General features: G+C 42.8%; 1 protein-coding gene across 1 annotated transcript in view; it reads right to left on the reverse strand.

The window, feature by feature from the left end:
• Window positions 1–12,189, reverse strand: part of LOC124775632 (brachyurin-like) — a 110,532-nt gene that overhangs the window by 21,949 nt on the left and 76,394 nt on the right. The window contains exon 2 of the mRNA XM_047250461.1: window positions 5,309–5,477. Coding sequence (XP_047106417.1) covers window positions 5,309–5,477 — 169 coding nt within the window. The remainder of the gene's footprint in view (window positions 1–5,308; window positions 5,478–12,189) is intronic.

A 12,189-nucleotide genomic window follows, 5' to 3' on the forward strand; every position in this document is an offset into this window, starting at 1 on the left:
ATTCTCCGGTAACCGTTTCTTCTACTCCTTCCCCTTCATCTTTATTCCAGTCCTCTCAAGACTATCTGATTTTCATTTCCCTTCACGTACTGTATTACCCTTTCAGTATTCTCGTATACATTCTCGATCTCTTCATTTTCGACTTGCGAAGTCGGTATGTGTACGTGAACGATCGTTGTCGGTGATGGTTCGCTGTCGATTCTGATAAGAACAAACCTGTTATTAAACTGGTCACAGTAACACACTATCTCCCTTACCTTTCCATTCATAACGAATTCTACATACTGGGCATTTACATTTCGCTTTTCAGATTTTCTAGCTTCCCTACTACGTTCAAGCTTCTGACATTCCACTCCCCGACTCGCAGAACGTCATCCTTTCGTTGGTCATTCAGTCTTTTTCTCATGATCGCCTCCTCTTGGCAGTACCCTCCCTGAAATCTGAATGGGGGACTATTCCGAAATCTTTTGCAATGGAGAGATAACCATAACGCTTTTTTCTATTAGAGGCCACCAGTGCTGTGGATACACGTTGTGTGTTCAAATGTGTGTGAAATCTTATGGGACTTAACTGCTAAGGTCATAAGTCCCTAAGCTTACACACTACTTAACCTAAATTACCCTAAGGACAAACACACACACCCATGCCCGAGGGAGGACTCGAACCTCCTCCAGGACCAGCCGCACAGTCCATGACTGCAGCGCCTTAGACCGCTCGGCTCACGTTCTGTGTCTTTAATGCAATGGTTCCCACTGCCTTCTGCATCCCTTTGCCGTTGATCATTGCTGATTCTTCTGCCTTTAGGAGCAGTTTTCCACCCCAAGGGCAAGAGAGTGGCCTGAACCTCTGTCCGCTCCTCTACCCTCTTTGACAAGGCCGTTGGAGAATGAGGTTGACTTCTTATGCCAGAAGTCTTCGTCCGGCAGCGCTGGTTATTAATCAAAATTCAAGCTGTGGCGGATTTCGAGCCCGGGACCGAGGACGATTAGATTAATTATTAATCAAGCACGTTACCCCTATAGCACAGTTGCAGTATAAGACCTGGTTTCTCGAATCTTATCTTCGTTGTTCTTACCCGCAATGTACGTCGGCGGCAGTAGAATCATTCCGCAGTGAGCTTAAGATACCGGTTCTCTAAATTTCCTCGACAGTGTTTCTCGAAAAGAACATCGCCTTCCCTCCAGGGATTCCCTTTTGAGTTCCCGAAGCATCACCATAACGCTTACGTGTTGTTCGAGTCTACCGGTTACAAATCTAGCAGCCCGTTTCTGCTTCGATGTCTTTCTTCAATCCTACCTGTGTACGGACCCCAAACACTCGAGCAATAAAGAATAGGCATCCTACATGCGGTCTCCTTCACAGGTGAACCACTCTCTCCTAAAATTCTCTCAATAAACCGAAGTCGACCATTATCTTTCCCTACCACCATTCTCACATGCTCCTTCCACTTCATATCGCTATATCGCTTTGCAACGTTACGCCCAGATATTTAAAGACATTACTGTGTCAAGGAGGACCCTAGTGATACTGTAACTGAACATTGCAGGTTTGTTTTTTCCTACTCATCAGCATTAACTTACATTTTTCCCCATTTAGAGCTGGCTGTCTTTCATTACACCAACTACGAATTTCGTATACGTCGTCTTGTATCTTCGTACAGTCACTCAACTTCGACACCTTACCGTACACCACAGCATTATCAGCAAAGAACCACAGATTGCTGCCCACCCTGTCCGCCAAATCATTTATATGTTTAGAGAACAACATTGGTCCTGTTACACTTCCTTGATGCTCTCGTGACGAAGACAACATATTGGGTTCTACTACTTAATAAGTCTTCGATCCACTCACATATCTGTGAACTTATTCCGTATGCTCGTATCTTCGTTAACAGGCTGCAGTGAGGCGCCGTGTCAGATGCTTTCCGGAAATCTAGAAATACTGAAACTTTCTGTTGCCCTTCATCGATCGATCGCAGTATGTCATGTGAGAAAAAGGGAATCTGAGTTTCGCACGAGCGATTCTTTCTAAAACCATGCTGATTCGTTGTCATAAGGTTCTCGGTCTCAAGAAAATTTATTGTATTCGGACTGAGAATGTGTTGAAGGATTCTGCAGAAAACCGAAGTTAGGGATATTGATCTGTAATTTTGCGGGTCCGTTCTTTTACCCTTCTTACTTAATGAAGTCAGCCGCGCTTTTCTTCAGTCACTTGGGACCTTGTGCTGGACGAGAGATTCACAATAAATGCAAGCTAGATAACGGGCCGATGCCGTAGAGTACTCTTAGTAAAACCGAATTGGCGTTCCGTCCTGACTTGGTGATTTATTTGCTTTCAAATCGTTCACTTACAGTATTTCTCTACGCCAGGGATGCTTATTACTATGACGTCCATACGGAAGTCTGCCCGGTAGTCAAAAGAAGGTATGTTTGTATGATTCTCCGTGTGAGCGATTTCTTGAAAAGGAAATTTAAAATTTGTTACACGAGATCGATGGTTGTGTCGACTTACGCCGCCATCTAGGCGAACCGCTGCTCGAAACATGTACTGCACCACAAACGCCGGTCGGTGGGGCTAGTGCTAAGCTACAGCGGTCACTCAACTAGGCTTCCATGAAATCTTTGGCTGTGATCGAAGGCGCGATGAACATTATTCCAGAGCACCTGCATCCTTTCATTCTGGACCCGCAACGGCGATGGCATCTTCCAGCAGGATAAGTGTCAGTGTCACAAGGCCAGAATGGTACTACAGTAGTTTGAAGAGCATGATAGTGAACTCGCATTAATATATTTGCATCCAGATTCATCCGATCAGCACCGCAGACGCTATCGAGCGACAGCTCCGCTCCCACAAAAAACCGGCCCGTAATTTGCGGGTATTGTGTGACCATCGCGTAGACACTCGGTGCCACATCCTCGGGAAAGCTACCGTGCACTTGACTACTCAGTACCGCGCAGAACTGGTGCTGTATTGCAATCCGAAAGTGGACCAACATACTATTAAGTAGGTAATGTTTCGTCTCATCGGTATAAACAGAGTAACACAGGCTTTCGCAGCCGTTGTCAGTCGCATTAGAATCTTTCTGGGTGTACTGCTGCGTCATTTTGTAAAACATCTAAAATAAAATGTTGAAATATGCCACGTTTGATATCGTTATAGTGGTCTTACTCAGGAATACAATCAGTGTTGTGAAGAAGACCGCTTAGCATTTTAAGTACTTCACAAGACGACACTGCGTTACACACGGGATGGTTATAAAGAGACCTTGAAGAATATCAGGTGTGGTGGTATCACAACGTGTCGCTTCGTGGCTTTGTCGACGTTTATGGCGGGTGGGAGGAGTATATTGCAGACCACAATAAGGTCGTCGAACCCTCCGATATCTAGGTCGAAATGCACGAGAGTTAACGGTGTTTGTAAAAGATTTGCCTGTAGACGTAACAGCGAGTTGCGGTTTCTCGACAACATTTAGCGGAGACTGAGGGCTACAAATATAGGAGTATGTATCCAACTCACACCATAGCACAGACGAGAAGGATTGTTGTGAAATTAGGAACGTTGACACTGCCTATAAATGACTTCTTTCTTCATTTTAAGCCATGTATGGAGAACAACTAGCCTCTATAATCGTATAAGTAAGGTGGGGAGGTATAACCATATAAGTAATGTAGGGATGGACAGCTATGACGTTACTACGAACCGTGTGTAGGGAGGCATTAAGCTGGATAAGCTCACCTCGGGCAAGATCAGTTTGGATTCCATAGAAATGTTGGAACACGTGAGGCAATACTGACCCTACGACTTAGCTTAGAAGAAAGATTAAGGAAAGGCAAACCTACGTTTCTAGCATTTGTAGACTTAGAGAAAGCTTTTGACAACATTGACTGTAATACTCTGTTTCAAATTCTGAAGGTGGCAGGGGTAAAACACAGGGAGCGAAAGGATATTTACAATTTGTACAGAAACCAGATGGCAGTTATAAGAGTCGAGGGACATGAAAGGGAAGTAGTAGTTAGGAAGGGAGTGAGACGGGGTTCTAGCCTGTCCCCGATGTTATTCAATCTGTATAATGAGCAAGCAGTAAAGGAAACAAAAGAAAAGTTTGGAGTAGGAATTAAAATCCATGGAGGAGAAATTAAAACTTTGAGGTTCGTCGATGACATTGTAATTCTGTCAGAGACAGCAAAGGACTTGGAACAGCAGTTGAACAGAATGGACAGTGTCTTGAAAGGAGGATATAATATGAACATCAACAAAAGCAAAACGAGGATAATTGGATGTAGTCGAATCAAATCGGGTGATGCTGCGGGAATTAGATTAGGAAATGAGACGCTTAATGTAGTAAATGAGTTTTGCTATTTGGGGAGCAAAATAACTGATGATGGTAGAAGAAAAGATGATATAAAATGTAGACTGGCAATGGCAAGGGAAAGCGTTTCTGAAGAAGAGAAATTTTTTAACATCGACAATAGAATTAAGTGTCAGGAAGTCGTTTCTGAAAGTATTTGTATGGAGTGTAGCCATGTATGCAAGTGAAACGTGGACGATAAATAGTTTGGACAAGAAGAGAATAGAAGCTTTCGAAATGTGGTGCTACAGAAGAATGCTGAAGACTAGATGGATAGATCACACAACTAATGAAGAGGTATTGAATAGAATTGGAGAGAAGGGAAATTTGTGGCACAACTTGACTAGAAGGAGGGATCGGTTGGTAGGGAATATTCTGAGGCATCAAGGGATCACCAATTTAGTATTGGAGGGCACCATGGAGGGTAAAAATCGTAGAGGGAGACCAAGAAATGAATACACTGAACAGATTCAGAAGGATGTAGGTTGCAGTAGATACTGGGAGATGAAGAAGCTTGCACAGGATAGAGTGGCATGGAGAGCTGCATCAGTTGTGCAATGCTCAAGGTCAGAGAGAGGGAAAAGAGGAGATGGACGGAGGTGAGGGAGACATTTCAGTTAGAAAGCGGAAAAGAGGAGGTGAACAGAGGGAGAGCGCAGGAGGAGATCGAGAGAGAGTGGGGGGGGGGGAGGGCGGAAGGGCGGAGAAAATGGACAGAGGAGGGAAGTGATGGACAAAGAGAGGGGGAAGCAAGAGGAAGTGTACAAAGAGAGAGGGAGGACAAGATGGACCGACACTGGGAAGAGAAGGAGAGTAGGACTTACGTCCAATTCTCATACGTATTTGAATCGTGTACTACCTCTTTCCCTCTTTTCCATTTAACCAGACTGAGTCACAACAACCCACGGCCCGGAACAGCTATTAAATACATAAATAAATAAATACGTGTGTGCAACTCACCCGGAGACGCAGTGCCCCGCGGTGAGGACGGCAGAGGTGGAAATGAGCGAGCCGCCGCACAGGTACGAGTCGTCCATGATGATGGACGCCTGGTGCGGGAACTGGCCGAGCGAGGCGCTGCTGCCGCCTATGATGCGGCCCCCTGCGTCGTCAGCCTCTGGGTGTCCGGCTGCAACAAGCGCGAAACTGGTCGTGGGGCGGAAACTCAAGAGCGGTTTGCGGTGGAGGCCGAGGTTTTTCTCTCATTCTCAATGAAACATCTATCACATTCTGGGTCAATTCTGAATTCTGGTGTTGTTAAGCGATCCTACGGTAACAAGATTTATTATGAATTCGAAGGTAAGTCAGAAAGTGAGTTACTGTAGACAATTTAGTGATAGGATTGTTCTCATCAGGTTCGAAGGCACCGAGAATAATAGTTCAAATATACATGCCGAGGTCGCAAGTAGAAGACGAAGAGACAGAGAAAGGTAAGAGGATATTGAACGGGTAATTCATTAAGTAAATGGAGATGAATATTTAACAGTCCGGGGAGCTTGGATCGCGGTTGCAGGGAACGGAGTAGACGAAGCCTTTACGGGAGAATATGGGCTTAGTATTAGGAATGAGAGAGGGGGAACACTGACAGAGATCGGCAATAAATGCCAGCTAGTTCACGAATCACAAGAGGACCTCGTATATAGATTCAGAGCACAATTTTGTAATGATAAGAGTACGCTGAAATGTAAAAGACACGTTCGGAAGAATTAACGAGGAAAGAAGTGAGATACTGAAGCACTGATGAATGATGAGACGCGTTTTCTGCGGTTATAGATGCTGGAATAACGAATATCACACGACGTAGTTCAGTTGAAAAGAAATGGACATCCCTAAAAAGGGAAATCACCAAAATTGCAAAAATATAGGTACAAGGAAGACAGAAAAAATACTTAAGTCGATCGACGAATGGAGGAAGTACAAAAATGTTCAGTGAAAGACGGGAATACAGCAATATAAATCCCTCAGGAGAGAAATAAATACGAAGGGTAGGGCAACCAACACGAAGTAGTTGCAGAAAATATGTGAAGAAATCGAAAAACAAATGATCGTCGGAAGGTGTGAATCAGCTTGTAGAAACGTCAAAACAAACTTCGGTCTAATTAAAAGCAAGGGCGGAAACATTAAGAGTGCAATGGGAATTCTGATATTAAACGCATAGGAGAGAGTGGATAGGTCAAAAGAGAACATTGAAGGTCTGTGTGAAGGGGAGGAATTGTCCGACGACGTGATACAAGAAGAAATTGGAGTCGATGTGGAAGAGACAGGAGATTTAGTATTGGTCAGAATGTAAAATACCTTTGGAAGACCGCCGGCCGGCGCTTCAGTCTGGAACCGCGCGACCGCTACGGTCGCACGTTCGAATCCTGCCCTCGGGCATAGATGCGTGTGATGTCATTAGGTTAGTTAGGTTTAAGTAGTTCTAAGTTCTAGGGGACTGATGACCTCAGATGTTAAAGTCCCATACTTCTCAGAGGCATTCGAACCATTTGGAAGACCTGACATTAAATAAGGGACAAGGAATAGATAACATTCCACCGAAATTCCTAATATCATTGAGGGAGGTGGCAACCAATCGACTATTCAGTTTGGAGTGTAGAATCCATGAGACTGGCGATACACTATCAGACTCGCAGAAAAATATCATCTATTCAATTCCGAAGATAGCAAAAGCAGCTAAGTGTGGGAAATACCGTACAATCAGCTTAAATGCTATCTTATCGAAATTGGCAATAAGAATAATATACAGAAAAAGAAGAAATTTGAGGAACTGCTAGTACGCTGTAGGGAAAGACGAGTAGTATACAATATGTACAAGAACGAAGAGGGCGCTGTAAGACTGGAAGACCAAGAACGAAGTGCTCGGGTAGAAAGGGGGTAGGACTGTTCAACCTGTACATCGAAGAAGCAGTGATGGAAATGAAAGAAAGGATCAAGGGTCGGATTGTATTTCAAGGTCAAAGGACATCAGCGCTAAGATTTACTGATGCACATGGCTATCTGCTGTGAAGATGGAGAAGAATTACAAAATTTGTTGAATGGAATGAACAATTTAATGGGTAAAGAATATGGATTGAGAGTAAACCGAAAAAAAACAAAAGTCATGAGAAGTAGCAGAAATGAGAATAACGAGAAACATAACGTCAAAATTGGTGACCACAAAGCGGACGAAGTTAATGAATTCTGCTATCTTCGAAGCAAAACAACTCATGATGGACGAAGCAAGGACGACACAAAAAGTAGACTAGCACAGGCAAATAGGGCCTTCTTGGTCACGAGAACTCTACTGGTACCAAACGTAAGTCTTAATTTAAGGAATAAACCTCTGAGAGAACAGCATCGTATGGTAATGAAACATGGACTGTTCGAAAACGGAGCAGAAGAGATTCGAATGTGAGGAATGATGGCGATTGACAGGGATTGAGGAGATGCCCTTCAGCATCAGTGAACATATTGAAAACACTGAAAAAAAGAAGGAACGGGATGATAGTACACGTTTTAAGACATCAGGGAATAACTTACATGATAATAGAGGGAGCTGTAGAGGGTAAAAACTGTAGGGGATGACAGAGATAAAGAGATTTGAATACATCGAACAAATAATTGAGGACATAGAGTGTAATTGCTACTCTGAGATAAAGAGGCTGTCAAAGGGAAAAAAGTGAGAAGAGATTCGCAACTGATGACTAATGTTTTAAAGAGAGATGCGAGATATTAACAGTAAAAGTCCAGACCTTTCGCTTCGTGGCTAATGACGTTCAATTGAGTATTTGGTTAAGTAGGTCTTGTATTGCAAATTCGTTGTCTCTGGATCATTGATCAAAAGTGTCAATGAATTGCGAAATCGTCATCTCCAACGCATGTTTTGGATAGACTCAGGAAATTGGTGTAAGGACACACGAGGCAGTAGCGGCCGTACAACCTGTTTTAGAAGATAACCTGAAGAAAGGCAAACGTACATTCATAACATTTGCTTTTGACAATCTCGACAGAAATGCGCTCATTGAAAGACTGAAGATACTACTGGCAAAAGATTATTTACAAGTTGTACAGAATCCAGACTACAGTTTTCAGAGTCGAAAGACGTAAAAAGAATCAACAGTTAAGAAGGGCGTTCGCTATTGCGATTTCGGCCATGTTCAAGTGCAAGGTGAAAAAAATCAATAAATATGAGACTTTTTTTATGAGTTTACGTTTGCCGATGACATTTTAATCCTGTCGGAGATTGTAAAGGATGTAGAAAATCAGGTGAATGGAATGGACAATATCTTGAGAAGCTTTTATAAGAAGTTAATGAACACATGGAAAGCAGACATAATTCAGTGTAGACAATCAAAGCAGGAGATGTCATGAGAACAAGTCTATTGAACGAGATACTGTCAGTAGCAGATGTGATGGCTGAAGTAGAGAGGGTATAAAATGCAGACTAGCAATAGCAAGGAGACGTTTCTAAATTGGAGAAATACATTAACTTCGAAAATGAATTCCTTTGTTAGGAAGTTATTCTGAGAGTATTTGTTTGGAGTGGTAAAAGTGACGATAAGGAGTACAGACGAGAACAGAAGATTTTGAAATTTAGTGCTGCAGATGATTGCTAAATATTCAATGACTGGGTCGGATGATTAATGAAAATCGAATTGGAGAGAAAAGAAATTTTTGGAAGAACATGTCGAAAAGAAAGGATCACTTGATATGACACAGCCTGAGGCATGGAGGAATTCTCAAGCTGGGACTAGGGGGAAGTGTAGGGTTAAACAAAGCAGAGGTTTAATTACAGTAGGCAGGTTGAAGTAGATGTAGGTGGATAGAAGAGACGAAGAGGAGTCACAGAATATACTTGTGAGGAGAACCACACTGCAGTCATGGACTGTGCGGCTGGTCCCGGCGGAGGTTCGAGTCCTCCCTCGGGCATGGGTGTGTGTGTTTGTCCTTAGGATAATTTAGTTTAAGTAGTGTGTAAGCTTAGGAACTGATGACCTTAGTCGTTAAGTCCCATAAGATTTCACACACATTTGAAATTTTTTTTGAGAACCACACGCTAACTATCTTCTAACCACAGTAAAAACGACAATAGGGTGTCTGTGAAATAAGTACAAAATTTTCGTGTCGCGTAAGGGGCAGTCAGATGAAAATGAGACAGACTATACAGGGTGTAAAGTTGTAAGTGCAGATATATTTATAAACGTATCTTAATTGTGCTCACGTCAATGTGCTGTTTTTTATTTTTCTCTCTGTGTCAAACAGTCTCCCCACAAACACACCACAAACTGATGTTTCCTGCATGGTTGTAACTGCACCACGAAGTGGACTTCGCCTGTCAGTAAAAACTAACAGTTTTGTGTCTACACTTCAACACCTGATCTGCTGCCCAGAGGAAAATAATCATTGGTTCGTACTCAGTATAGTCCCAATTTCTTCACATGTGACTTCAGTATTTTTGGAGCCATATTTGTGGCCGTCAATTTGCTTGGAATGAAGAGGTTCACTCCTGGATACAATCATTGTTTCGCAGGCAACCGCAAAAATTTTTCCACGAAGGCACCGGCAATCTTGTCTCACAGAGGGACGAATGTATTAACAATTATGACGATAACATTTGAAGTAATAATCAGTTTACGTACTTTTTCCATCCGTCTCGTCTTCATTTGACCGCCCCTTATATTTAATTATGTTCAGATGACTATTTTGTTTCAATAGGTCTGCCACAGGAAGTTCAATGCGCCCGGGTCATGGACCAAAATCCTGAATTATTTACCTATCGTTAGCCAAATCATAGTCTTCCAAGGCCGACTGTGAGTTCACGTATCTCTGACAGACAGCACCAAGTACTTTGTGATCGATCACCATCTCGTAACTGACTTATTTACCCGTAAAGTCATACGTATTGTACCAGTGTTCAGGAAGTGTTCTTCTTGTAATCCTGCCTGTATAACTTAGTTGATGACTCTTTACTGTTGAGAGATAAGCGCACTAGTTTCTGCTAACATGAAAGTGGCTGATACTATTGTTCGTTCGCAATAGTTGGAACATCAGCATAATCGTTAACACCTATGCATTATTTTCGAATAGTTCTTGTATTTGAAGGTTAGGCATTTTGCAGTAAACAGTAATTGTGTAGTAAGTAATAATTCTGCTGTGCCCCGCACTGCATACAGGCTACTTCCATGACACAAATGAGACTGCTCGCATTAATAGGGAACTGTGGCGTATTAGTGCGTGATTCGTGGCCGATTTTCGAGTTGTAACTGTATTGTCTGTTAGGATAAGATGCATCAAAATAGATGAACTCAGTGGCAGTGGAAGAACAGTTTCTGCAGACACGATGTTTGAGATTTTCCTGGATATTTCCACGTTGTACCTTCTACGTATTTTTTTTAAGGTCTTACGATTCGTTCCGAGATTCTCTCAATATCTGTAAGACAGACTTTAATTTTCTTCTCCACTGTAAAATATACTTTTCTCCATTTTCTTTTTTCTGACTTATATTTGGTCCCTCTTTTTTTTTTTTTAACTTCGCTTCTTTCATCTCTCCTACCCGCCTCTTGATATTTCTTGACCTATCTTCCAACTCCACTAACCTGTCTTCGGAACCCAATGTTCTGAAATTTACTGCCTCTAAAAATCAGTAGCACTCGTTAGGTTTCTAACCTCGAGTTACTTTCCATTTAGCCAAATATAGTGTAGAAAAATGCTGACGCAGAAGTGTCTAGGCGCACGCCATAGTCTGAAACCATTGCCGGAGTTCGCTTACTACGCTACTGCCAAAATTATTACGCCCGGGACGCAAAACCCACGTCCCAGAAATTCACACTTGGCAGTAGGGCCGTCTACCTGACCCGTAGTATGCTCGCCTGTCAGGGCTGGAAGTGCTGGTCGAGACATGTGAACAGTGTAAAGCCTCTATCGAGACCCGAGTGCTGCGTCTCAGCCTGGAATCGGCGCAATCAATTCGATGTTAATCACTTGTCAGCGTGGACCTGTGACGATCTCATTTCAAACATTATTTACACAGAATCTGGAAAACAGGCGTCAAAATACATTTGTACAGTCATAAGCAGGCATATCACTTGTATCCTGCTGGGAGCGAACAGTTGAATATTAATTATGTAAACATAGATTAAAAAATAGCTATACCACTTACTAAAAACTAAACTGCTCCCATATCCTGCAAACAGACAGAAAGATTGTAGGCAGTAGATACACTGCCGGAAAAAAGCTAGTACCCCTGGAAAGACGACGTCGATTTTGATGCGATGACGTTATATGTCACCATGGGGATAGTACATGTACTGATTATAGTTTCAGCGTCGTCCGTCAACGGACAGCGTGTTGGTGTAGCTACAAGAGCGGCATCTGTGTTTACCCTTTAATAGACAATGTTCACAGCCAGAAGGCTCAGTGTGCAGCAAACGTGCGAAGCAAGAGAGCAAACATGCCTGAAAGAAGCACTCGTGCTTCCTACGGCCAACCGAGCGATCTGAAGGGGGTTAAAATGTGGCCTTCCGAGTGGCGTGTTGATCCTTTGGGAAACTGCCACACATCTACATCTGCATCTACATCTACATCTACATGATTACTCTGCAATTTACATTTAAGTGCTTGGTAGAGGGTTCATCGAACCACAATCATACTATCTCTCTACCATTCCACTCCCGAACAGCGCGCGGGAAAAACGAACACCTAAACCTTTCTTTCTAGCTCTGATTTCTCTTATTTTATATTGATGATCTTTCCTACCTATGTGCACTCCTGGAAATTGAAATAAGAACACCGTGAATTCATTGTCCCAGGAAGGGGAAACTTTATTGACACATTCCTGGGGTCAGATACATCACATGATCACA

The sequence above is a fragment of the Schistocerca piceifrons genome, chromosome 2 (assembly GCF_021461385.2).
Source record: "Schistocerca piceifrons isolate TAMUIC-IGC-003096 chromosome 2, iqSchPice1.1, whole genome shotgun sequence".
Classification (NCBI taxonomy): domain Eukaryota; kingdom Metazoa; phylum Arthropoda; class Insecta; order Orthoptera; family Acrididae; genus Schistocerca; species Schistocerca piceifrons.